At 41.1% G+C, this 27,149-nt stretch overlaps 2 protein-coding genes across 4 annotated transcripts in view; both read right to left on the bottom strand.

Annotated features, from left to right (window-relative positions):
• LOC140676622 (uncharacterized) overlaps positions 1 to 6,404 on the bottom strand; it is a 17,600-nt gene extending 11,196 nt beyond the window's left edge. For both annotated transcript variants that reach the window (XM_061922871.2, XM_061922876.2), the window contains exons 1-2: positions 5,951 to 6,404; positions 4,334 to 4,600 (exon numbers count right to left, since the gene is read on the bottom strand). In XM_061922871.2, the coding sequence (XP_061778855.2) occupies positions 4,334 to 4,600; positions 5,951 to 6,053 (370 nt within the window). In that variant the 5' untranslated portion in view covers positions 6,054 to 6,404. The remainder of the gene's footprint in view (positions 1 to 4,333; positions 4,601 to 5,950) is intronic.
• A 1,049-nt stretch (positions 6,405 to 7,453) lies between these two features.
• On the bottom strand, positions 7,454 to 24,997 carry LOC133570147 (uncharacterized). Of its 2 annotated transcripts, none has more exons than XM_061922865.2 (3): positions 24,940 to 24,997; positions 21,319 to 21,585; positions 7,454 to 9,524 (listed from the first exon to the last, which is right to left on the bottom strand). In XM_061922865.2, the coding sequence occupies exons 1-3, from the start codon at positions 24,950 to 24,952 to the stop codon at positions 8,176 to 8,178; spliced, it is 1,629 nt and encodes a 542-aa protein (XP_061778849.1). In that variant the 5' UTR covers positions 24,953 to 24,997; the 3' UTR covers positions 7,454 to 8,175. The 2 variants fall into 2 exon arrangements, with proteins under 2 accessions (XP_061778849.1, XP_061778841.2); XM_061922857.2 differs by lacking the exon at positions 24,940 to 24,997 and adding an exon at positions 24,568 to 24,933.
• Between the last annotated feature and the right edge of the window lie 2,152 nt (positions 24,998 to 27,149).

The raw sequence follows: 27,149 nt of genomic DNA on the forward strand, positions 1-27,149 counted from the left end.
TATATATATATATATATATATATATATATATATATATATATGATATGTGTGTGTATAAATATATATATATGTGTGTGTATGTTACTCATCAGTTACTCAGTACTTGAGTAGTTTTTTCACAACATACTTTTTACTTTTACTCAAGTAAATATTTGGGTGACTACTCCTTACTTTTACTTCAGTAATAAATCTCTAAAGTAACAGTACTCTTACTTGAGTACAATTTCTGGCTACTCTACCCACCTCTGTATATATATATATATATATATATATATATATATATATATATATATATATATATATATGGTGGTACGCCAAATATTTAAGTACAGTGTTTTATTTTCCTATATTCAAACACAATGTTACTGTTCAAACTGTGTGTAATATTACAGTGGCTCAAATATTACATATACTTGTTAAATAAAGTGTCCTTGTTTTTAATGAATAATTAAGGCCTACTATGCTACTGTATTTTAATGTTGTTCATTGTGGTAGTATTTGGAGATCTAAGTATTTTCTGAGGTGATACTTGGTAAAAAAAAGTTTGACAACTACTGACGTAGTGACATTGTAAACTACATTGGCAGCCACCATTTTGTTATACCCAAACGGCGTCTGCTCATACGTCGCGCTTCCAACGAGATCCCGTTTTCTCTCTCGAGTTAACAGGAAAAGGAGAAAGCAATATCTGCGTCAATTCATTTTTCTCAAAATACTTTCCACTGTGTCCGTTAGAAAGTTCCACAACTGTTCACGTTATCCCACGCTTGTGCTACAGCACTCATCTCATTGTGCAACATGTGAATGTTTGAAGTGAAACTAAACGTGATCTCTGAAAGGGGTACACATTATTTCCAAAGCAGGGCCCCGCCCATCCACATATACAATACTAGTACATGTCTGATGAAAACCAACATTATTTTGTTATTTTAATTATAAGTGGGCCATACATATTAGGGTTGTACGGTATACCGCTATTGGTATAGTACCGCGATACTAATTAATCATTTTCGGTATTATACCGTTCTCTGAAACGTACCGGCCCCACAACCCCGCCTCTCCCGCGTCAAAGTCCCGTCGTGACATTGCTGGTTTACGAGCAGACGAGCATGTTTGGCGGCACACAATCACGGACTACTTACAAGCAGACACAGTGTGTAGACAGAAAAGGGAGAACGGATGCATTTTGGCTTAAAACTAACAATAAAGGTGAAGTTATAACACTGAAACACCCTCAGGAAGAGGTGCTTTAAGACATGGCTAGCTAGCTAGCGGCTAACGTCCAGCTGCTGTCGGCAGTGTTTTAGCGACTCCTAAATCACTAATCCTCGTCTCCATGCCAACAAATAAAGTGTCATTATCACTGCAGGACGAGGAACAGCTAAACATGCTTCGCTACACACCGTAGCTCACCGGCATCAAAATGTAAACAAACGCCATGTAGCTAGTCGATACTACTATGATTACATCAATATTTTTTGGCATCACAACATCTTCTTTCGTTTTTTTTAAAGGTATATTATGTTTATAAACTCAGGAAATATGTCCCTGGACACATGAGGACTTTGAATATGACCAATGTATGATCCTGTAACTACTTGGTATCGGATTGATACCCACATTTGTGGTATCATCCAAAAACTAATGTAAAGTATCAAACAACAGAAGAATAAGTGATTATTACATTTTAACATAAGTGTAGATAGAACATGTTAAAAGAGAAAGTAAGCAGATATTAACAGTAAATGAACAAGTAGATTAATAATTCATTTTCTACCACTTGTCCTTAATAATGTTGACAAAATAATAGGTGGATAAATGACACAATATATTACTGCATATGTCAGCAGACTAATTAGGAGCCTTTGTATGTTTACTTACTACTAAAAGACAAGTTGTCTTGTATGCTCACTATTTTATTTAAGGACTTAACGGCAATAGGAAACATGTTTAATATACCCTAAGTTTTTTTGTTCAAATAAAGTCAATAATGCCATTTTTGTGGTCCCCTTTATTTAGAAAAGTACCAAAATAATTTTAGTACCAGTACCAAAATATTGGTATCGTTCCAACACTACCACCTATATTTGAATATTGTCTAATAGAAATGACTGCTGTCTGATAATCACATTAATAACCAGTGTTGGCGTTAACACACTTTTTATGTCTTTTTACGCATTGAAATAAAAAAGGACGTGGATTTCCGTAAGTCCTTGCGTCCCTGGGATGCAGAGATTTTGGTTTTTGTAACTGACCTGCCTTCTCCGGGTCAAAACTCCAGTTTGCTTGTTTTTTTAATCGATTATTGCTTTCCGCCGGTGTTTTGTTTATTGTGACGGTGCGCTGTTATCACGCCGTCACTTGAGGACCGGCACGTCAGCGGGAGCAAGCACGCTGTCACAAAGACAATGTCAGTGTCGTGACTTGGAGAAGACAACCGGGTCAAATTTCCGTCCCCATTTTTTTTTCTCCCCAAGATGGCGCAGCTGCAGTGGCTAATGTTGGCAGGAGCTCTGTGCTCTTGTGTCACCCTTTTGTGTTCCGGATGTTTCCCTCTTGTTTTCATGCAGGGTTTTTTTGCCTTTTGGTTGTGGATCCTTTGGGAATGTGTGACAAGGGGTGGCACTTTGGTGACTTCTGCTGTGCTTTTTTTGTGAACTTCTGGATCTGCCTCCCGGGAGCCTTTTGGCCATGGACACCAGCTGCTGGGTCTCTGCCACACCAGAGTCCGTTTGGAGAGACAGGAGGAGATGCGGATGAAGAGAAAGGGCTGCGGAGCTGGTGCTGAGCGCCGGGACGGACAAGTTTCACAGTGTTTAGGCCGAATGAGCAGGTATCGTACACCTCGGTCTCCTTGGACGTATCCTCGCTCATCCATGCAGACTGGACACTGGCCGGGAGTTGGTGGGCGGCCGAGGGTGGAGTTGGCTCTCTTGGTTGCTTTGTTGGGTCTGCTCCTGTCTCTGGCCATGCTACCCCCACCCCAGCAGACGATGGCGTGGAACACCGCAGAGGTCACCACAGTGTATATGTTTTTTTGTTGTTGTTTTACTTTTGTGGCTGTGTGTAGAAGTGACTGCTCTTTTAATGTATTTAATGTCCTTTGATGTTTCCCTCTTACACATATGTTTATGTGTGCTATGGCTATGAGTTTGTTTTTCTCTTTGGCCTCAGTCTGGACCCCCTCTCCAGGGGCCCAGGCTGAGACTGTTTTTTTTCCCTCACCCTTCCTCCCCCCTCCCCAGCGTTTACCTGTTTCTCACCTTTTTTGTAATTGGCGCCGGAAGTTGGCAGACCCATCAACGATCCTATTCTGTCTCCCTGTAATGTTTGTCTGCTCTTGAATGGGATTGTGCAGAAAATCGTAATTTCCCCTCTGGGATTATTAAAGTATTTCTGATTCTGATTGCGTTTTTATTGGCCGTCTTCAAAGGAATGAACTTTCCGGAACAATTTCTTAAATTTTGATTCACCAAAAAGTTTTATCACACACAAATACTGCCTCAGTTTGCACCCGGACAACTTTACCGCGAGGGGCCTGTCAAGAGGAAATACTTGGCCTGCCCTAATCGATACTCCTTATCGATACCAGTATTTAATCGGTACTACATGTAATTTATGGAAATAAAAAAGTGGAAATTTTTTTATTTTAAATAGCATTCCTATTAGCACAAGAGGTTGAACACCTCCAACATGATGTTCTGTAACATCTTAGAGCAGGGAAGTCTTTTATCAACAGCTGTTTATTTGAAGTCTTAAAGAAGTCAACTATGTGTGCAGTGCAAGGTGAAATGCAGTTATGTCATCTTCTTGTCAATAACACACACATCAAACTTTTGCGTGTTGTTGCTTCCTTAAATTCAAAGCTGATTTTAATGTGTAGCAGCGGCAGATGAACTCAATGTGACAACGTGTCATAGTTACGTCAGTCAGCTGGAATTAAAAATACAATTAGTTGTGTCGTTAGTCCAGAATCTTCACGGTCCTCATGGACGACATAATTAGGAACCAGTACTAAAAAAAAATGGTACTTGGTATACATCCCTAATCTTCACCACTAAACCTTTGAAATATGCTGACATATGTGCTGCTAAAGGTAAATAAACAGTAGCCATATTGAATTTTTGCCATCATTTGACCACGTAAAGTAAGGACGGCCTCTCGGTCACATGGTTACACCCCAGCAAATACATTGTTGATGATTGATGAGCATTCATTTTTAAATGGTGGTGTTAAAAAGCAAATATATCTTCATCTTTAGTCATAAATGTGGCCCCTGGATGAACATGTGTCACAAACATTGTATTAGATGATATGTGGATGTTGTGCTTACTTGGACTGGGATGAAGCTGTGAGGACTCAGGTGGTTTGTCTTCATGGTCTTCAGTCTTCACAGAGATAACAGCAAGTGGAAACTTGGTGAGATCAGCCTCCTCCTGCCCTACAGGACACTCTCCCTCCTCTTCCTCTTTAAAATAGGGGGGCTGTGGATCCTCCCTGCCCCCTTTAAAATGTGAGGGTTGTGGATCCTCTAAAGTGAAACTGTTACCCTGCAGATGAGGGAGACATTCTTCTTGTTGTCCAATCAGCTGATGGATGTCTACAGGACACAAACAAAACACATTTTAATTCCTACATGCTAAATATTAAATCGTACATGAAATAATGGGCTGTAGCTATTGAACATTTTATTAATCATGTGTTCTACTGGAAATGTTTACGATTAATCGAGTAACTGGATAAAGTTAAAGTTAAAAGTTAAAGTACCAATGATTGTCACACACACATACAGTGTGGTGAAATGTGTCCTCTGCATTTGACCCATCCCCTCGTTCACCCCCTGGGAGGTGAGGGGAGCAGTGGGCAGCAGCGGTGCCCCGCCCGGGAATCATTTTTGGTGATTTAACCCCCAATTCCAACCCTTGATGCTGAGTGCCAAGCAGGGAGGTAATGGGTCCCATTTGTATAGTCTTTGGTTTGACTCGGCCGGGGTTTGAACTTATAACCTACCGATCTCAGGGCGGACACTCTAACCATAACACTCAAAACATAGTGTTGCTTGGTTAAAGACAAATTTGAGAGACTTTAAGACATTTCACTTAATAATGAACGGCCAATTGGTTTGAGATGGTACGAGATCAGGCTTTGTTTTTTCGACAATCACTGCCACATTAAAAAGTTAAAGTACCATTGATTGTCACACAAACACTAGGTATGGCGAGTTTATTCCCTGCATTTGACCAATCACCCTTGATCACCCCCTGAGAGGTGAAGGGAGCAGCGAGCAGCAGCGGTGGCCGCGCCCAAGAATACGTTTTATGGTGATTTAACCCACAATTCCAAACTTTGATGTTGAGTGCCAAGCAGGGAGGTAATGGGTCCCATTTTTATAGTCTTTGGTATGACTCGGTCGGGGTTTGAACTCACAACCTACCGATCTCAGGACGGACACTCTAACCACTAGGCCACTGAGTAGGTCGATGTAGTAGGTGTTGTAGTAGGTTAATGGCTGCACCAATATGAAGGAAATAACAGGTCAGTATAGCTTTTACATACATAAATAACTTGTCAAACCTGCCAGCTAGCAGGCTAGGTTTAAAGCGTCAGTTACCATGGTAACTGACTCTGACTGTGTCTTACCTCTCTTATTTTTGGAGGTAAAACTCTCGAGCTTTACATACTCAGGAGTTTGCACTAACCTGCTCTCTGGAATATTCCCCCGGTGACTGTGTGAGTTTTGTGTAAACATGTTGATACATATTGTTACAAACTGAGAGGAACCTCAACCTCTCATAAATATTGTGTGTCTGAAACTGTCTCGTTTTTATGAACAACGTAAAACAATCATTGCATCATCCTCACATGACAATTCAACTTCCAATCTATTCAAGAATAGTGTTAATAATAAATATAAAGTTAGTAAACATGTGAGAGTAAGAAGTAAACAAACCTGTTCTGTGTAACACAACTTGATGTTTTTGATGTTGTCGCTCCTTCTCCTCTTTTGTTGGAGAAATATCTTCCTCGTACTCTGCTATCGTTCTTTCGCACATTTTCACACAATCACAACACTTTACACTCACACTTGATCTCTGCTTAGCGATGTGTTTTGATCACTTCCGCCTCTCTTTGTAAGCAGCTAACAAGCTAAGCTAACTAGCAAGCTAAGCTAGCTAGAGTAGCATCAAAGTCCGCTCAGACTAATGTAACCGTATGCAAACAGTTATTCACGATGTTTAATCTATTTAATAGAGTCTAATAAAGGACATATATGTGTATATGGACGCACAGATTAAAAACACTGAACTGTGACGACTGCAATAACGTCTTCACCGTCAGACGCCATCTTGATTTATCCTCGCCGTGTTCGGTTCGCGCGCAGTGTTGTCAGATCTCGCGAGAGAAACAAGTAACCAGCTCTTTTCCCTCCACCCCCGGTACAATTATTTCAACATTCCGAAAATAAAAGTAAACTTGTCCATTTTACATTTTCAAAACAAAGACATACAACTTATTTTCGTAAAAATATTCAAATATTTAACAATGTATTGAAACAACAGTAGCATATAGAAAGAAAAAAAAGAAACAAAAGAAATATTACACTCATATTATTTTTGTCTTTGATGCTAATCGTTTTTAGAATGTATTTTAGAATGTAGGAGATTTTCAAGTTCTTTTTAAATTTCCTTTGGCATTATATATATAATATATATATATATATATATATTATATATATATATATATATATATATATATATATATATACATACACACACACAGTGTATATATATGTAAATATATGCAAATATTTACGTTTGTATTCATAAATATACTGTATATGTGTATATATATATATATATATATATTTTTTTTTTTTTCTTTAATTAGCCATCTATCCATCTATTTTCTACCGCTTGTCCCTTTTGGGGTCACGGGAGGTGCTGGAGCCTATCTCAGCTGCAAGACGCCAAGACAGTTTCAGACACACAATATTCATGAGATGTTGATGTTCCTCTCAGTTTGTAACAATGTGTATCAACATGTTTACAAAAAACTCACAGTCACCGGGGGAATATTCCAGAGAGCAGGTTAAGTGCAAACTCTTGAGTACGTAAAATGAAGTGTATTAATTCACTCATGTCATGTTCTACACTTGGTGAATGTGCATATTCATCTCGGAGAAAGCAAACCATAAGGTTTGAGTAAACAGTGGACATTTTTTTTTAAACAGAACAATTGACAGATTGACAAACTCCAAACAAACCAAGGAATCTCCAATACATCTCAACATTACAAACATCCTCCAGGCTGAGTTAGTCTAGATGATGAAGTAAGCTGGAAACTACATGTAAGTCATATAAAGAAAACATTTAAAACATTTACTGCCATAATAAATAGAATAAAATACATACCCACAAATATTAACTACATTTATTGAACTCAACTTTAGTTGAAGCATACATTGTTTATTGCATAAAGGTCTGGGGACATACATATAAAACAATCACACAACAAGATTCATACTTCACAAGAGAATAATAAAAACAATTAATAGAATGGATTATAAAGACCCAAGAAATGATTCATAAAGTCACACATTTTAAAATTGTAAAAAAGACAACTGTTCAAATGATGTATAAAGTAAATAATAATATGCTTCCAGAAGTGGTCCAGAAGATGTTTCAGATGCAAACCAGTAAATATGAACTAAGAAGGATTTGTGTGTACTCAAAAGCAAAGGTATGAACACATGTAAAACAAATATGTATATCATATAAAGTAGTTCATCTATGGAAACATCTAATATTAGAAAATAAATGATGTAACAATTATTTCAAAAAACATATATAAAACAATATTATAAAAAGTATAAAAGTGAATTATGAATATCTACACATAAAATGTCTATTATATGTAACATAGTTCATGTACTGTTTATTCTCACCTTTTCAGTCAAATTGTTCTGTTGATTTTAAAGTACACAAATGTGTATATTAACTCATGTTCTTGACTGAAATAAAAGCACAAATCTGAAGTGTCTAATCTATAAATGTTAGAATCATATTAACAAGAGGATGGTACACACACAACAATGATGTCACACATGTTATATGTGCTGATGTTGTTAGAATGTCAAAGTTAAGGTTTTGACAGTTTATTTCAAATCCTGCATCTTTATTTGCTGCTACTGTTCTCACCAGCACACTTGTGTTTCTTACACTGGTACTTATAAGAGAATCTTTCACCGCACACACTGCAACTCAACACTTTCTCTCCTGTGTGTGTTCTCATGTGTACTGTAAAAGATTGTCGGAGACGAAAACTTTTGTTGCAGCTTGAACAGGAGTTTGGTTTTTCACCAGTGTGTGTTCTCATGTGTACTTTTAATTTGTCATTTTTTACAAAACGTTTACCACATTCTGAGCAGGAAAAAGGTTTTTCTCCAGTGTGTATTCTCATGTGTGTTTTGAAATGGTCCCTTTGAGTAAAATCTTTACCGCAGACTGAACATGAAAAAGGTTTTTCACCTGTGTGTGTTCTCATGTGTACTTTTAAATTTTGATTTCTCTCAAATCTTTTACCACATTCTGAGCAGGAAAAAGGTTTTTCTCCGGTGTGTATTCTCATGTGTGCTTGGAAAGTTTGCCTTTGAGTAAAATCTTTACTGCAGATTGAACATGAAAAAGGTTTTTCTCCAGTGTGTATTCTCATGTGTGCTTGGATATTTTGCCTATGAATAAAATCTTTACCGCAGATTGAACATGAAAAAGGTTTTTCTCCAGTGTGTATTCTCATGTGTCTTTTCAAATTTTGCCTTTGAGTGAAATCTTTACTGCAGATTGAACATGAAAAAAGTTTTTCTCCAGTGTGTATTCTCATGTGTTCTCTCAAATGGTGCCTATGAGTAAAATCTTTACCGCAGATTGAACATGAAAAAGGTTTTTCTCCAGTGTGTATTTTCATGTGTCTTTTCAAATTGTGCCTTTGAGTAAAATCTTTACAGCAGATTGAACATAAAAAAGGTTTTTCTCCAGTGTGTGTTCTCATGTGTCTTTTCATATTGCAACGGTCATTAAAAGTTTTGTCACACTGAGAACATTTAAAGTGTGTGTTGTCAGTATGACATGTCTTATCATCTTTAGAGTCTTCATCATCAGTGTCAGGAGAGTGAGACGTTGTGTCGTCACTATCAGATAGTGGAGCTATGATCTTGTCTGCTTGTGATCCTCCACAGTGGTCTCCATCAGCTTCTGTTGTCATGTGTTGAGTTGAGCTGCTGCTTGGAGGCTCCGCCTCTCTCTTCTCCTCACTTTCACTTTTGACCTCTTCATCTTCACTCTTCACATTGATGAGGTGTCTCTTGTCTTCCTCTATGAAGTGGGTGGACAGCCGCTGTTTTTCTTCATCTTTAAAGTAGGGGGAATGTGGCTCCTCTTCTTTCACGTGGAGGTGCTGTGACCTCTTCTGCTCCATACTGGAGGACCCCTCCTGCTGCTCAGGTGGACGATATTTTTCACAGACGTCTGCAGGACACAAAAAGACAAACATATGCTGGGATAGAAATAGATAAGATTTTACCAATTCAGATTTCATTTTCGATTCTGCTTTACGATTTGGTTATTTGTGGACTCACTTTTGCTTTCACATTCTGTAAAAAGGAGAAGAAACAGGTCGATTAGCGTCAACTTTGACTAGTTGAGAAGTAACATGAGAGTACAAAGCCAACAGTGAGGTCTTAAGAGGCACAGATTTTACGGGTCTCCCATGAGGTGCCAGAGGGCCCTAAGGACAATATTCTGCTTTAAAAATATATATAAAATAAAAATATTTTTGGCAAGAAATTAACAAAATACTACACGTAATTTTGTGACAATTACAAAAGAATGTCCAGTATAATTCTCAGGGCATTCAATCAATCACAACTGGACTGTTAAACTGGACATATATACAAAAATACACAGTATATATATATATATATATATATATATATATATATATACACACTTACATACCCCGCCTTCCACCCGATTGTAGCTGAGATAGGCTCCAGCACACCCTGTGACTCCGAAAGGGATAAACGGTGGAAAATGGATGGATATATACAAACCCCGTTTCCATATGAGTTGGGAAATTGTGTTAGATGTAAATACAAACGGAATACAATGATTTGCAAATCCTTTTCAACCCATATTCAATTGAATGCACTACAAAGACAAGATATTTGATGTTCAAACTGAGAAACTAAATTTAGTTTTGCAAATAATAATTAACTTAATATTTCATGGCTGCAACACGTGCCAAAGTAGTTGGGAAAGGGCATGTTCACCACTGTGTTACATGGCCTTTCCTTTAAACAACACTCAATAAACGTTTGGGAACTGAGAAGACACATTTTTTAAGCTTCTCAGGTGGAATTATTTCCCATTCTTGCTTGATGTACAGCTTAAGTTGTTCAACAGTCCGGGGGTCTCCGTTGTGGTATTTTAGGCTTCATAATGCGCCACACATTTTCAATGGGAGACAGGTCTGGACTACAGGCAGGCCAGTCTAGTACCCGCACTCTTTTACTATGAAGCCACGTTGATGTAACACGTGGCTTGGCATTGTCTTGCTGAAATAAGCAGGGGCGTCCATGGTAACGTTGCTTGGATGGCAACATATGTTGCTCCAAAACCTGTATGTACCTTTCAGCATTAATGGCGCCTTCACAGATGTGTAAGTTACCCATGTCTTGGGCACTAATACACCCCCATACCATCACACATGCTGGCTTTTCAACTTTGCGCCTATAACAATCCGGGTGGTTCTTTTCCTCTTTGGTCCGGAGGACACAACTTCCACAGTTTCCAAAAACAATTTGAAATGTGGACTCGTCAGACCACAGAACACTTTTCCACTTTGCATCAGTCCATCTTAGATAAGCTCAGGCCCAGCGACGCCAACAGCGTTTCTTGGTGTTGTTGATAAATGGTTTTCGCCTTGCATAGGAGAGTTTTAACTTGCACTTACAGATGTAGCGACCAACTGTAGTTACCGTATTTTCCGCACTATAAGGCGCACCTAAAAACCACAAATTTTCTCAAAAGCTGACAGTGCGCCTTATAACCCGGTGCGCTTTATATATGGATAAATATTAAGATTCATTTTCATAAAGTTTAGGTCTCGCAACTACGGTAAACAGCCGCCATCTTTTTTCCCCGTAGAAGAAGCGCGCGGTGCATGCTGGGATATGTGACGTTTCATTTCCATTTGTGTGTTTATGTAAAGACCCCAAAATGGCTCCTATTAAGTGTGTTGTCTGTCTAATTATAAATAATGCAGACGAGGCGTGTTAACTGAGTTCTCAACGTTTACTCGCAGCGTGCTCATAACCACATTCTAACTCCCAGCATACAACAACGCTTCTCAGGGCTACCGCGCATGCTCGTAACTATCGTTGCATGCTGGGTAGTGTAGTTGTTATATTTGCTAGCTCATAACAGCACATTGAGAGACACGCTTACGCGCTTAATTCAATACTCGCCGTCATTCCGGGTGGATTGACAAAAGACCTCCAGCCGCTAGATATTGGTGTCAACAGGGCATTCGAAGCTAGACTGCTAACTGCGTGGGAACAATGGATGACAGAAGGCGAACACACCTTCACTAAGACGAGGAGGCAGCGCCAGACGACGCCAACATCTGCCAGTGGATCGTAAATTTGCCCAACTTTTCACTTCGGACACCGAAGACGAAGGATTTACGAATGAAGAATAACTTCAGAAAGTGAGCGCTATGTTTGTGTTGTGACATTAACGTTCGAGCAACATTATGTTGCTATTGCTCTGCACTATTTTGAATTTTACTATGTTTGTGATTGCACATTTGCGTACATTTTGGGAGTGAACAGAGTTGTTAGAACGCTGGTTTTTAATATATTATTAAAGTTTGACTGACCTATCTGACTGTTTTTTTGACATTCCCTTTAGCGCAGCGTAGGCGCGGCTTATAGTCCGGGGCGGCTTATTGGTGGACAAAGTTATGAAATATGCCATTCATTGAAGGTGCGGCTAATAATCCGGTGCGCCTTATAGTGCGGAAAATACGGTACTGACAGTGGGTTTCTGAAGTGTTCCTGAGCCCATGTGGTGATATCCTTTACACACTGATGTCGCTTGTTGATGCAGTACAGCCTGAGGGATCGAAGGTCACGGGCTTAGCTGCTTACGTGCAGTGATTTCTCCAGATTCTCTGAACCCTTTGATGATATTACGGACCGTAAATGGTGAAATCTCTAAATTCCTTGCAATAGCTGGTTGAGAAAGGTTTTTCTTAAACTGTTCAACAATTTGCTCACGCATTTGTTGACAAAGTGGTGCCCCTCGCCCCATCCTTGTTTGTGAATGACTGAGCATTTCATGGAATCTACTTTTATACCCAATCATGGCACCCACCTGTTCCCAATTTGCCTGTTCACCTGTGGGATGTTCCAAATAAGTGTTTGATGAGCATTCCTCAACTTTATCAGTATTTATTGCCACCTTTCCCAACTTCTTTGTCACGTGTTGCTGGCATCAAATTCTAAAGTTAATGATTATTTGCAAAAAAATATATATACCGTATTTTCCGCACCATAAGGCGCCCTGGGTTATAAGCCGCGCCTTCAATGAACGGCATATTTCAAAACTTTGTCCACCTATAAGCCGCCCCGTGTTGTAAGCCGCATCTAACTGCGCTAAAGGAATGTCAAAAAAACAGTCAGATAGGTCAGTCAAACTTTAATAATATATTAAAAACCAGCGTTCTAACAACTCTGTTCACTCCCAAAATGTACGCAAATGTGCAATCACAAACATTGTAAAATTCAAAATAGTGCAGAGCAATAGCAACATAATGTTGCTCGAACGTTAATGTCACAACACACAAAATAAACATAACGCTCACTTTCTGAAGTTATTCTTCATTCATAAATCCCTCGAATTCTTCTCCTTCGGTGTCCGAATTGAAAAGTTGGGCGAATATGGGATCCAAAATGGCCGGCTCCGTCTCGTCGAAGTAATCGGAGTCAGTGTCGCTGTTGTCCAGCAGTTCTGTGAATCCTGCCTTCCGGAAAGCTCGGACCACAGTTGTGACCGAAATATCTGCCCAGGCATTTACGATCCACTGGCAGATGTTGGCGTATGTCGTCCGGCGCTGTCTCCCTGTCTTAGTGAAGGTGTGTTCGCCTTCTGTCATCCACTGTTCCCACGCAGTTAGCAGTCTAGCTTCGAATGCCCTGTTGACACCAATATCTAGCGGCTGGAGGTCTTTTGTCAATCCACCCGGAATGACGGCGAGTATTGAATTAAGCGCGTAAGCGTGTCTCTTAATGTGATGTTATGAGCTAGCAAATATAACAACTACACTACCCAGCATGCAACGATAGTGACGAGCATGCGCGGTAGCCCTGAGAAGCGTTGTTGTATGCTGGCAGTTAGAATGTGGTTATGAGCACGCTGTGAGTAAACGTTGAGAACTCAGTTAACACGCCTCGTCTGCATTATTTATAATTAGACAGACAACACACTTAATAGGAGCCATTTTGGGGTCTTTACATAAACACACAAATGGAAATGAAACGTCACATATCCCAGCATGCACCGCGCGCTTCTTCTTCTTCTACGGGGAAAAAAGATGGCGGCTGTTTACCGTAGTTGCGAGACCGAAACTTTATGAAAATTAATATTAATATTAACCCATATATAAGGCGCACCGGATTATAAGGCGCACTGTCAGCTTTTGAGAAAATTTGTGGTTTTTAGGTGCGCCTTATAGTGCGGAAAATACGGTATATATAAAATGTATTCCGTTTATATTTACATCTAACACAATTTCCGAACTCATATGGAAACGGGGCTTGTATATACATATACACATGTACAGTATATGTACAGTCGCGATCAAAAGTTTACATACACTTGTAAAGAACATAATGTCATGGCTGTCTTGAGTTTCCAATAAGTTTTACAACTCTTGTTTTTTTGTGATAGAGTTATTGGAGCACATACTTGTTGGTCACTAAAAACATTCATGAAGTTTGCTTCTTTTATGAATTTATTATGGGTCTACTGGAAATGTGACCAAATGTGCTGGGTCAAAGGTATACATACAGCAATGTTAATATTTGGTTACATGCCGCTTGGCAAGTTTCACTGCAATGAGGCGCTTTTGGAGCCATCCACAAGCTTCTGCTTGAATTTTTGACCATCATTTTAGTACCGGTACCAAAATATTGGTATCGTTACAACACTACCACCTATATTTGAATATTGTCTAATGGAAATGACTGCTGTCTGATAATCACATTAATAACCAGTGTTGGCGTTAACACACTTTTTATGTCTTTTTACGCATTGAAATCAAAAAGGACGTGCATTTCCGTAAGTCCGCGCGTCCCTGTTGACCGGTCTCCAAGATGAGCAGTCGCATTTTCTTTCGCTCCCACTGTGGAATCCAAACAAAGGCTCGTATGATTCTACACTTCCTACTTTTTCTACTGTGGATCACGGATTTGTATTTTAAACCACCACGGATGTTATACCCTCTTGAAAATGAGAGTCGGGAACGCGAAAAGGGCGATCACTCTGATTTCTATCTCCATGGTAATTCTTCGGCGAAGCACTTTAGCTTCGGAGGTAACGTTATAACCTTGTGCCTGACAGCGGATTGAAACAGAAAAAATAATCCCCTGACTGGAAGGATAGACCAAAGATCAACAATTCTACTATTACTTCTACTCTCAGGTGACACTAAACTAAACCCTGAACCAGTAACCACCCGGTTAATGTTGTCCCGCCTGGTGAAGCCTAGCAATGCTGTTGCTAACGACGCCAAAGAAGCTAACTTACCTACGGGACCTCGTCGGAGCTATGCTAAAAACATTAGCTCTCCACCTACGCCAGCCCTTACTTGCTCATCACAACCCAAGGTCACCTGCGTTCCAGCGGTCGGCGGCTCGACGGAGGACTTCACCCAGATCATCGATGCGGTAGGGAGCACGGAGGCGGAGGAAGACGGCCCAGACATCGGTAAAGACAGCGGCGGTCAGTGAGGACAGCAAGGTGGTTGTCGACAACAACCTCGCAAATAGAGACGGCAGAGCGGAGGTCCTTGCAGCCTCTCCCCGGTCCCTGATGGTCGGAACCGCTGCTCCTGGACCCGCGGCCTACACAGGATTCAGGGGTTTCCTTGTCCAGCACTGGTCTTTGTTCTCAGACTCACCGAAGCCCGCGAAAACAACCCTCATCCCTGCCCCCCCCATCCAACTATGCCCCTCACCAAAGCCCGCGAAAACAACCCCCCCTCCCACAAGCCTCTCCATCCAAACAGTGAACTGGACTGTTCCTCAACTTCAATAACAACCAACATGGCCATCCCTCCTTTTTCCGGACATTACCACTACACAGCGGACTCTGATGCTTTTTTTGGTTCCAGTGGGCTACGCATCATCCACCTTAATGTGAACAGCCTCTCTGGAACCAAACTCGATCAAATCAGAAAAATGTTCCACAACAAAAAGGTAAAAATCCTGTGTTTCTCTGAAACCAAATTAGATCAAAGTGTTTCTGACACAGAGATAGAGATAAAAAAAACTTCTCGGTTATCAGAAAGGACGAGAATAAACATGGTGGGGGTGTTTGTTTGTATATTCACCAGGATATTAAATACATAACTCGCACTGATCTCAACCACAATGCCCTTGAATCCATGTGGGCGGAAATCAAATTAAAAACGCTAAGCCGGTACTGATAGGGACTGTATACAGACCCCCTAATCAGAGTGATTTCTATGGTGCTCTCGAGGAGTGCTTGGCTGGGGTAGACAACGTGGAGAAAACTATAACTGGAGATCTGAACACAGATATTCAACGCAGAGATGTGCCTGTCTTCAGATCCAACAGCAAGCTTTGTAATCTGCGCAGTCTTTCCCAGCTAATAACACTACCCACAAGGGTGTGTGATTCCACCCAATCAACCATAGATCTCATTGTCACATCAGACCGGCCTAAAATAAAAAATAGGGGGGTCATGATCTGTGGTCTTAGCGACCACTATCTAACCTTCTGCACCCGCAAAATAGCTAAACCCAAAGCCAACGGCCACATAACAGCTCAATCCAGATCCCTTAAAACATACTCCAGTGATAATTTCAACCTAAAATTAGGTGAGTGGGACTGGTCCCCTGTGCTCACGAGCAACCTGGTCGATGATGCTTGGGATCCCTTCAAAACAGCGTTCTTAGCAATACTAAATGATATGGCTCCTGTGAGAACAGTCAGGATCAAAGCCCGCTCTGAACCATGGATGAATCCGGACCTATTAGCTGCCATAAAAGACAGAGACAGAAAATAGTCAGAATACCAAAAGTGTAAAACCGAAGTAAATGGTAAATGATAAATGGGTTGTACTTGTATAGCGCTTTTCTACCTTCAAGGTACTCAAAGCGCTTTGACACTACTTCCACATTTACCCATTCACACACACATTCACACACTGATGGAGGGAGCTGCCATGCAAGGCGCTAACCAGCACCCATCAGGAGCAAGGGTGAAGTGTCTTGCTCAGGACACAACGGACATGACGAGGTTGGTACTAGGTGGGGATTGAGATAGATAAACAACCCAAAAACAACCTCAAATCGCTCCTTTCAACACTCAAAAAGCAATGCAATAAATTAATAAATAAGTCAACCAACCTGACTAAATCCTTAAAAAAAAAATTTAATTAACGACAAAATAGAGGGAAACACAAAAAAGCCACGTGAGCTCTGGAAAATCCCCAACAACCAGCTTCCTGGCTGCAGCCAGAAACTTAAAACCAGACACACAAACACCAACATCAAGGAGGGTGACTCCCTCATTACAGAAAAAATGGAGGTAGTAAGCAGACTTAACACCTTTTTCATCAGCATAGCCATAACTCTAGTCAACAAGCTGTCCCACCACTCTGGTCGCTTTGGTGTAGAACACATTAAAGCCTTCTACAGAAAGCTTGGAGTATCCAACAACGACTTCAAATTAGAAAAGGTCTCAGCTGACGAGGTGCTTAAAAAATTGAGCGCGCTCCACCCAAACAAGGCCACTGGGACTCTGCCACCACCATTGCCCCAAACATCACATTATAAACCTCTCAATTACACAAGGCCAAGTACCAAAATATTTCAAGATAGCAAGAGTAACTCCCCTCTTTAAAAAAGGAATCAAATTAGAACCTGGCAACTACCGACCTGTTTCTATTCTCAGTTCCATTTCGAAAGTAATGGAAAAAATAGTTTATGAACAGGTCGATAGTTACCTTGCCACTAAAAAACTCATGTACAAATTCCAATCCGGCTTCAGAACAAACCACTCCACTGACACATGCCTTCTCTATCTGTATCTGACTGACCACATCAAACATGAGGTGGACGCGGGCAAATACTGCGGCATGGTCATGCTGGACCTTCAGAAGGCCTTTGACACAGTTAACCACGCTATACTGTTGGATAAGCTCAGAGCAATCGGATTTGATAAAACCTCATCGAGCTGGATGCAATCTTACTTGGAGGGAAGGAAACTGGTGGTAGAGGTGAACGGCACCGTGCCCCCCCCCTCTCAGTAAGCTGTGGAGTCCCCCAAGGCAGTATATTAGGGCCTTTACTGTTCCTAATATACATAAACAACATGTCATCGGCATGCGACTGTGAATTGTTCCTATTTGCGGATGACTCGGCCCTGCTGGTATCCGGCAAGGACAAGTCACAGGTGGAGAAAATCCTCAGTGCCGAACTCTGTAGAATTTGCACCTGGCTCGCTGACAACAAGCTATCCATACACTTGGGTAAAACGGAATCCATCCTATTGGGGTCCCACATCAACCTTAAGAAAGTCAGTGACTTCACTATAAAAGTGGGTGACATTGTTATCACCAGGAAAGATGAGGTCTCCATTCTAGAGGTTAATCTTTCCTGTGATAAAATGGCAACCAAGGTAATCAAAAAGGTCAACCAAGGATTGAGATTTCTCTACTGAATCTCCTCTCTGGTCAACAAAAGCACCATGAAGATTCTAGCGGGAACTCTCATTCAACCCTTTTTCGATTACGCATGTACCTCCTGGTACCCCAGCACCTCCAAAACCCTCAAATCTAGACTCTAAACATCCCAGAACAAGCTAGTCAGATTACTTCTAGACCTCCACCCCAGATCACACCTCACTCCTACCCACTTCTCCAAAGTGGGCTGGCTCAGGGTGGAGGACAGAGTAAAACAACTTGCACTGAGCCTAGTCTATAAAATCCGCTACACCTCCTTGATACCAAAGTACATGTCAAACTATTTCCATAACGTAAATGACCGTCATAACCACAACACCAGGGGGAGCTCCACTAACCACGTTAAACCCAGATTCCGATCTAACAAAGGTCTTAACTCATTCTCCTTCTATGCCACATGAATATGGAATGCACTCCCAACAGGTGTAAAAGAAAGGGCATCTCTATCCTCCTTCAAAACCACACTAAAAGAACACCTCCAGGCAACTTCAACCCTAAACTAACACCCTCCCCGGATTGTAAATAATCAAATGTAAATAATCAAATAAAGATACTTATTCTTATGCTTTCTGATATCTCTCTCTCTCTATGTCCACTACTTGCTGTACATATCCAACCAAGTCAGACCTACACTGTTTCAATGTCCATTTCTCTGATGATGCAATTGTTGATGACTGAAATGTTGATATCAACCAAACCTAACCCCCCCACCTCCACATCCCACACCCTGGATTGTAAATAATGTAAATAATTCAATGTACATACTGTGATGATTATCTTGTGTGATAACTGTATTATGATGATAATATATATCTGTACCATGAATCGATTTAAGTGTTTCAAACAAGTTGAAAAAGTTATTCGGGTGTTACCATTTAGTGGTCAATTGTACGGAGTACAGTGTTGGCGTTAACACACTTTGTATGTCTTTTTACGCATTGAAATCAAAAGGGACGTGCATTTCCGTAAGTCCTTGCGTCCCTGGGATGCACAGTTTTTGGTTTTTGTTACCGACCTGCCTTCTCCGGGTCAAAACTCCAGTTTGCTTGTTTGTTTTGTTAATCGATTATTGCCTTCCGCCAGTATTTTGTTTTGTTTATTGTGACGGTGCGCTCTTATCACGCGTCACTTGAGGACCGGTACGTCAGTGGGAGCAAGCGCGCTGTCACAAAGACAATGTCATTGTCGTGACTTGGAGAAGATAACCGGGTCAAATTTCCGTCCCCGGTTTGTTTTCCCCCAAGATGGCGCCACTGTAGTGGCTAATGTTGGCAGGAGCTCTGTGCTCTTGAGTCATCCTTTTGTGTTCCGGATGTTTCCTTCTTGTTTTCTGGTGGGGGTTTTTTGCCTTTTGGTTGGGGACCCTTTGGGACTGTGTGACAAGGGGTGGCACTTTCGTGACTTCTGCTCTGCTTATTTTGTGAACTTCTGGATCAATTTCCGGGAGCCTTTTGGCCATGCAGACCAGCTGCTGGGTCTCTGCCACACCAGAGTCTGTTTGGAGAGGCTGGAGGAGATGCAGATGAAGAGGCAGGTCTGCGGAGCTGGCGCTGAGAGCCGGGACGGACAAGCTTCACAGTGTCTTGGCTGAATGAGCAGGTATCGGACACCTCGGTCTTCTTGGACATATCCTCGCTCATCCATGCGGACTGGACATTGGCGGGGAGTTGGTGTGCGGCCGAGGGTGGAGTTGGCTCTCTTGGTTGCTTTGTTGGGTCTGCTCCTGTCTCTGGCCATGCTCCTCCCACCCCAGCAGATGATGGCGTGGAACACCGCAGAGGTCAGTCACCACAGTGTATATGTTTTGTTTTGTATTGTTGTTGTTTTACCTTTTTGGCTCTGTGTAGAAATAGCTGGTTGCATCAGCTCTGCTCTTTTTATGTCTTTAATGTCCTTTGTGTTCTTTGATGTTTCCCTCTCACACACGTTTCTGTGGGCTATGGATATGAGGTTTTCTCTTTGGCCTCAGTCTGGATCCCCTCTCCAGGGGCTCAGGCTGAGACTGAATTTTTTTTCTCACTCCTCCTCCGCCCTCCCCAGCGTTTACCTGTTTCTCACCTTTTTTGTAAGTGGCGCGGGAAGTTGGCAGACCCGTCGGCGATCCTGTTCTGTCTCCCTGTAATGTTTGTCTGCTTTTGAATGGGATTGTGCGGAAAATCTTAAATTTCCCCTCTGGGATTATTGCGTTTTTATCAGTCGTCTTCAAAAGTCATGAACTTTCCCGTACAATTTATTAAATTTTGATTCGCCGAAAGTTTTATCAGTCACAAATAGTTTGCACTTGGACAACTTTACCGCGAGGGGGCTGTCAAGACAAAGACTTTAGAAAGACAAGAAAACTTTGCTAATTAGTACTAATAAACTAGATTGATTGAGACATTGCTGGACAGCAGAGAAGTAACTAAATCCAAATAAACGTTGACATTATTTTTTTAAGCTATCTGGCTTGTATCTTCAGTAGGGATGTAAATCATTAAGAATTTATCGATATGATACCCTAATCGATACTCCTTATCGATACCAGTATTTATTGGTCCGACATGTAATTTGTGGAAATAAAAAAAGTGGAAAAAAGGCATTTTAAATAGTATTCCTATTAGCACAAGATGTTGAACACCTCCAACATGATGTTCTGTAACATCTCAGGGAAGTCTTTTATCAACAGCTGTTTATTTGAAGTCTTAAAGAAGTCAACTAGGTGTGCAGTGCAAGGTGAAATGCAGTTATGTCATCTTCTTGTCAATAACACACACATCAAACTTTTGCGTGTTGTTGCTTCCTTATTTGTCATTATTCAAAGCTGATTCTAATGTGTAGCAGCGGCAGCTGAACTCAATGTGACAACGTGTCATAGTTACGTCAGTCAGCTGGAATTAAAAACACAAATAGTTGTGTCGTTAGTCCAGAATCTTCACGGTCCTCATGGACGACATAATTAGGAACCAGTACTAAAAAAAATGGTACTTGGTATACATCCCTAATCTTCACCACTAAACCTTTGAAATATGCTGACATATGTGCTGCTAAAGGTAAATAAACAGTAACCATATTGAATGTTTGCCTTCATTTGACCACGTGAGGTAAGGAGGACGGCCTCTAGGTCACATGGTTACACCCCAGCAATTACACTGTTGATATTGATGAGCATTCATTTTTAAATGATGGTGTTAAAAAGCAAATATATCTCCATCTTTAGTCATAAATGTGGCATCCGGATGAACATGTGTCACAAACATTGTATTAGATGATATGTGGATGTTGTGCTTACTTGGACTGTGATGAAGCTGTGAGGACTCAGGTGGTTTGTCTTCATGGTCTTCAGTCTTCACAGAGACAACAGCCAGTGGAAACTTGGTGAGATCAGCCTCCTCCTGCCCTACAGGACACTCTCTCTCCTCTTCCTCTTTAAAATAGGGGGGCTGTGAATCCTCCTCGTCCCCTTTATAATGTGAAGGCTGTGGATCCTCTAAAGTGAAACTGTCCCCCTGCAGATGAGGGAGACATTCTTCTTGGTGTTCAATCAGCTGATGGATGTCTACAGGACACAAACAAAACACATTTTAACTCCTACATGCTAAATATTAAATCGTACATGAAATATAGGGTTGTGGCTATTGAAATGTGTATTAATCAAGTGTTCAAATGGAAATGTTTTTGATTAATCAAGTAAATGGATAAAACAGTGTTGCTTGGTTAAAGACAAATTTAAGCGATTTTAAGACATTTCACTTAATAATGAACGGCCAATTGGTTTGAGATGGTATGAGATCAAGATGTCATCTTTAGATCAGGCTTTGTTTTTTCGACAATCACTGCCACGTTAAAAAGTTAAAGTACCAATGATTGTCACACACACACTAGGTGCGGCAAGATTAGTCTCTGCATTTGACCCATCACTCTTGATCACCCCCTGGAAGGTGAGAGGAGCAGTGAGCAGTAGCGGTGGCCGCGCCCGGGAATAATTTTTATGGTGTTTTAACCCCCAACCAAGATTGAACTCACAACCTACCGATCTCAGGGCGGACCCTCTAACCACTAGGCCACTGAGTAGGTCGATGTAGTTGGTGTTGTAGTAGGTTAATGGCTGCGTCAGTTATCGTGTTAACTGACTCCGACTTTGTCTTGATTGTTTGATTGAAACATTTATTAGTAGATTGCACAGTACAGTACATATTCCGTACAATTGACCACTAAATGGTAACACCCGAATAAGTTTTTCAACTTGTTTAAGTCGGGGTCCACTTAAATAGATTCATGGTACAAATATATACTATCATCATAATACAGTCATCACACAAGTTAATCATCAGAGTATATACATTGAATTATTTACATTATTTACAATCCGGGGTGTGGGATGTGGAGGGGGGGGGTTAGGTTTGGTTGATATCAGCACTTCATCCATCCACCCATCCATCTTCTTCCGCTTATCCGAGGTCGGGTCGCGGGGGCAGCAGCCTAAGCAGGGAAGCCCAGACTTCCCTCTCCCCAGCCACTTCGTCCAGCTCCTCCCGGGGGACCCCGAGGCGTTCCCAGGCCAGCCGGGAGACATAGTCTTCCCAACGTGTCCTGGGTCTTCCCCGCGGCCTCCTACCGGTCGGACGTGCCCTAAACACCTCCCTAGGGAGGCGTTCAGGTGGCATCCTGACCAGATGCCCGAACCACCTCATCTGGCTCCTCTCGATGTGGAGGAGCAGCGGCTTTACTTTGAGCTCCTCCCGGATGGCAGAGCTTCTCACCCTATCTCTAAGGGAGAGCCCCGCCACCCGGCGGAGGAAACTCATTTCGGCCGCTTGTACCCGTGATCTTGTCCTTTTGGTCACAACCCAAAGCTCATGACCATAGGTGAGGATGGGAACGTAGATCGACCGGTAAATTGAGAGCTTTGCCTTCCGGCTCAGCTCCTTCTTCACCACAACGGATCGATACAGCGTCCGCATTACTGAAGACGCCGCACCAATCCGCCTGTCGATCTCACGATCCACTCTTCCCCCACTCGTGAACAGCACTTCAGTCATCAACAACTGCATCATCAGAGAAATGGACATTGACACAGTGTAGGTCTGACTTGGTAGGATATGTACAGCAAATAGTGGACATAGAGAGATCAAAAAGCATAAGAACAAGTATATAAATGTGATTATTTACATTTGATTATTTACAATCCGGGGAGATGGGATGTGGAAGGGGGAGGGTGTTAGTTGCCTGGAGGTGTTCTTTTAGTGCGGTTTTGAAGGAGGATAGAGATGCACTTTCTTTTACACCCGTTGAGAGTGCATTCCATATTGATGTGGCATAGAAGGAGAATGAGTTAAGACCTTTGTTAGATTGGAATCTGGGTTTAACATGGTTAGTGGAGCTCCCCCTGGTGTTGTGGTTATGGCGGTCATTTACTTTATGGAAGTAGTTTGACATGTACTTCGGTATCAAGGAGGTGTAGCGGATTTTATAGACTAGGCTCAGTGCAAGTTGTTTTACTCTGTCCTACACCCTGAGCCAGCCCACTTTGGAGAAGTGGGTAGGAGTGAGGTGTGATCTGGGGTGGAGGTCTAGAAGTAACCTGATTAGCTTGTTCTGGGATGTTTGGAGTCTAGATTTGAGGGTTTTGGAGGTGCTGGGGTACCAGGAGGTACATGCGTAATCGAAAAAGGGTTGAATGAGAGTTCCCGCTAGAATTGTCATGGTTCTTTTGTTGACCAGAGAGGAGATTCTGTAGAGACATCTTGTTCGTTGGTTGACCTTTTTGATTACCTTGGTTGCCATTTTATCACAGGAAAGATTAGACTCTAGAATGGAACCTAGGTAGGTGACCTCATCTTTCCTGGTGATAACAATGTCACCCACTTTAATAGTGAAGTCACTCACTTTCTTAAGGTTGATGTGGGACCCAAACAGGATGGATTCTGTTTTACCCAAGTGTATAGCTTGTTGTCAGCGAGCCAGGTGCACATTCTACAGAGTTCAGCACTGAGGATTTTCTCCACCTGTGCCTTGTCCTTGTTGGATACCAGCAGGGCCGAGTTATCCGCAAACAGGAACAATTCACAGTCACATGCTGATGACATGACGTTTACGTATATTAGGAACAGTAAAGGCCCTAATATACTGCCTTGGGGGACTCCACAGCTTACTGAGAGGGGGGAAGGGGGGGGGGGGGGGCACGGTGCTGTTAATCTCTACCACCAGTTTCCTCCCCTTCCTCTCTATTTTTGGAGGTACAACTCTCGAGCTTTACATACTGAGGACTTTGCACTTAACCTGCTCTCTGGAATATTCCCCCGGTGACTGTGTGAGTTTTGTGTAAACATGTTGATACACATTGTTACAAACTGAGAGGAACATCAACATCTCATAAATATTGTGTGTCTGAAACTGTCTCGTTTTTATGAACAATGTGAAACAATCACTGCATCATCCTCACATGACAATTCATCTTTCTATAGACAATCTATTTAGGAATAGTGGTAATAATGAAATATAAAGTTAGTAAACATGTGAGAGTAAGAAGTAAACAAACCTGTTCTGTGTAACACAACTTTATGTCGCTCCTTCTCCTCTTTTGTTGGACAAAGTTCCTCCTCGTACTCTACTATCGTTCTTTCGCACATTTTCACACAATCACAACACTTTACACTCACACTTGATCTCTGCTTAGCGATGTGTTTTAATCACTTCCGCCTCTCTTTCTTAGCAGCTAACAAGCTAAGCTAACTAGCCAGCTAAGCTAGCTCGAGAAGCATCAAAGTGCGCTCAGATTAATATAACCGTATGCAAACAGTTATTAACGATGTTAACTCTATTTAATAGAGTCTAATAAAGGACATATATATGTGTACATGCACGCACAGATTAGGAACACTAACTAAGACGACTGCAATAACGTCCTCACCGTCAGACGCCATCTTGCTTTATCCTCTCCGTGTTTGGTTCGCGTGCAGTGTTGTCAGATCTCGCGAGAGAAATAAGTAAGCAGCTCTCTCTTCCAGATCTCGCGAGAGAAACAAGTACAACCAGCCCCCCCCCCCCTTCCTCAAGTCCCCCCCCCCCCCCCCAGTACCACTATTTCAACATTCTGAAAATAAAATTAAACTTATCCATTTTACATTTTCAAAACAAAGACATACAACTTATTTTCGTAAAAATATTCAAATATTTAACAATGTATTGAAACAACAGTAGCATAAGAATAGAGAAGAGAATAGAATAGAATAGAATAGAATAGAATGGACTTTGTTGTCATTATATTTGCATACAACGAAATTAAGGACTCCAATTTAAGGTGCGGTAGTGGAAACAAATATGGAATAAAAATAAATCACATAAGTAATAAGATAAACAAATAAGAATTGAAATATACAGACTACTATCCAATAAACACAATAAGCAATCCTGTACAATATACAAAACAATATACAAAATACTGTACAATATATAGAACAAACTGGACTTACAACACAAGCAATGCCAAACTATTAATCGATTTAAACTATTATACAAACATGGGGTCTCGTTCAAATATAGAGATGAGGGTCTTTAATTTGACCTGCTGTTGTACTCTGTCTCAAAGTGTTAACATGTGCTCATTGTTTCCTTACCATTATTGCTATGTTGTCTATTACCATTATTGCTATGTTGTCTATTACCATTGTTGCAGTGACGTGCGGTGAGGTTCATGGCTGGTAAGGCACTAACTTCATCAGTCAGATTTACAAACATATGAACCCTAAAGAGTATCTTATTCATCATTTGATTGGCAGCAGTTAACGGGTGATGGTTAAAAGCTCATACCAGCATTCTTCTCTGTTTGGCACTCAGCATCAAGGGTTGGAATTGGGAGTTAAATCACCAAAAATGATTCCCGGGCGCGGCGCCGCTGCTGCCCACTGCTCCCCTTTGGGTCAAATGCAGAGGACAAATTTCACCACACCTAGTGTGTGTGACAACCATTGGTACTTTAACTTAACTTTAACTTTACACATACAAACTGTAGCAAAACAAAAAAGCACATTTAATAAAAAAAAACTTTATTATGGTCTTACCTTTATTTACAAATGAAGTCCATGCACCACTCCTTTTGAACAAAAGCATTGATAACTTGTTTATAGAAGTCTTCCTTATCTTTCTTCCGTTTTAAAAGTCTCTCTGTCTCGATGGAGATCTTCCTTTAATTATTACCTTCTGCTTCGATTGAAAGTCCAGTTTAGAAAACTGTTTTATTTTAGATATGTAATCCTCCATGTTAAAAGTCCAGGCGAGAGGAAAAAAATAAACGATCGCTAACTGTTGCTGCTTGTTTTCACTTATTCTGCAGCCGAGTAATCACAAAAATGATCTCTGGGATCACTAGCGCCCTCTACCACCATGAGGCGGGATTACTGCGAGCCTCACCCAGTGCGTCTTCGCAGCCGTTTTATGATTGCTCAGCACAAGAAATACGTTACACATATACAGTTGTTGACAAAATACACTGTACATTATATACCTCAGCTAACTAAACTATGGAAATGTATAATATAATTCATATAGCAATACGGTCTCACTGCACAGCAGGCCAACAGTTAGCCGAGTCATTGCGCAAACCATGGTGAGGCTCTACTGGCTGCTCATCACCGCAAGTCTCTTCTCAGTATTTGAACGGCAAATGTGAAAATTCAGTGATTTTGAATAAAAATAATCTAAAACTGGTAAAGTTAAATGGAAAATAACTTTATAGTATAATCACTGGATACATATAACAATTTAATTAATTTTTTTTTGCATTTTTTTTCTTTCCATGATGGCACGTGAGGCCCCGCCTCACCTGCCTCACCTGACTGCACGTCACTGCATTGTTGGCATTTTGTCTATTACCATTGTTGGTATATTCATTCTTCCTACATTGTTGATACAAATTGTTGTTACAGTGTAATAATTATTGTTACCTCTGGTAATGCCACTATGATACAACATCTGTATTATAATCCTTATACAAAGTAACAGTGAACTCATGTGAATAATCACTGAATGGAGAACTGGGGGTGGGATTAATTAAATTATCTTCTTCCCACTTCCTTTCAGGCAAAACTGGACAATCATGCATTACATACTATTAGGGGTGTG

This window comes from Nerophis lumbriciformis, linkage group LG01 (assembly GCF_033978685.3).
Source record: "Nerophis lumbriciformis linkage group LG01, RoL_Nlum_v2.1, whole genome shotgun sequence".
NCBI lineage: Eukaryota > Metazoa > Chordata > Actinopteri > Syngnathiformes > Syngnathidae > Nerophis > Nerophis lumbriciformis.

Coding starts and splice junctions, on each gene's coding strand:
- LOC133570147 (XM_061922857.2), bottom strand. CDS start 24,658: ATGTGCGAAAGAACGATAGTAGAGTACGAGGAGGAACTTTGTCCAACA. Junction 21,586..24,567: donor AGTTGTGTTACACAGAACAG/GTTTGTTTACTT, acceptor TGTGTCCTGTAG/ACATCCATCAGCTGATTGAA. Junction 9,525..21,318: donor ACAGCTTCATCACAGTCCAA/GTAAGCACAACA, acceptor TGTGTCCTGCAG/ACGTCTGTGAAAAATATCGT.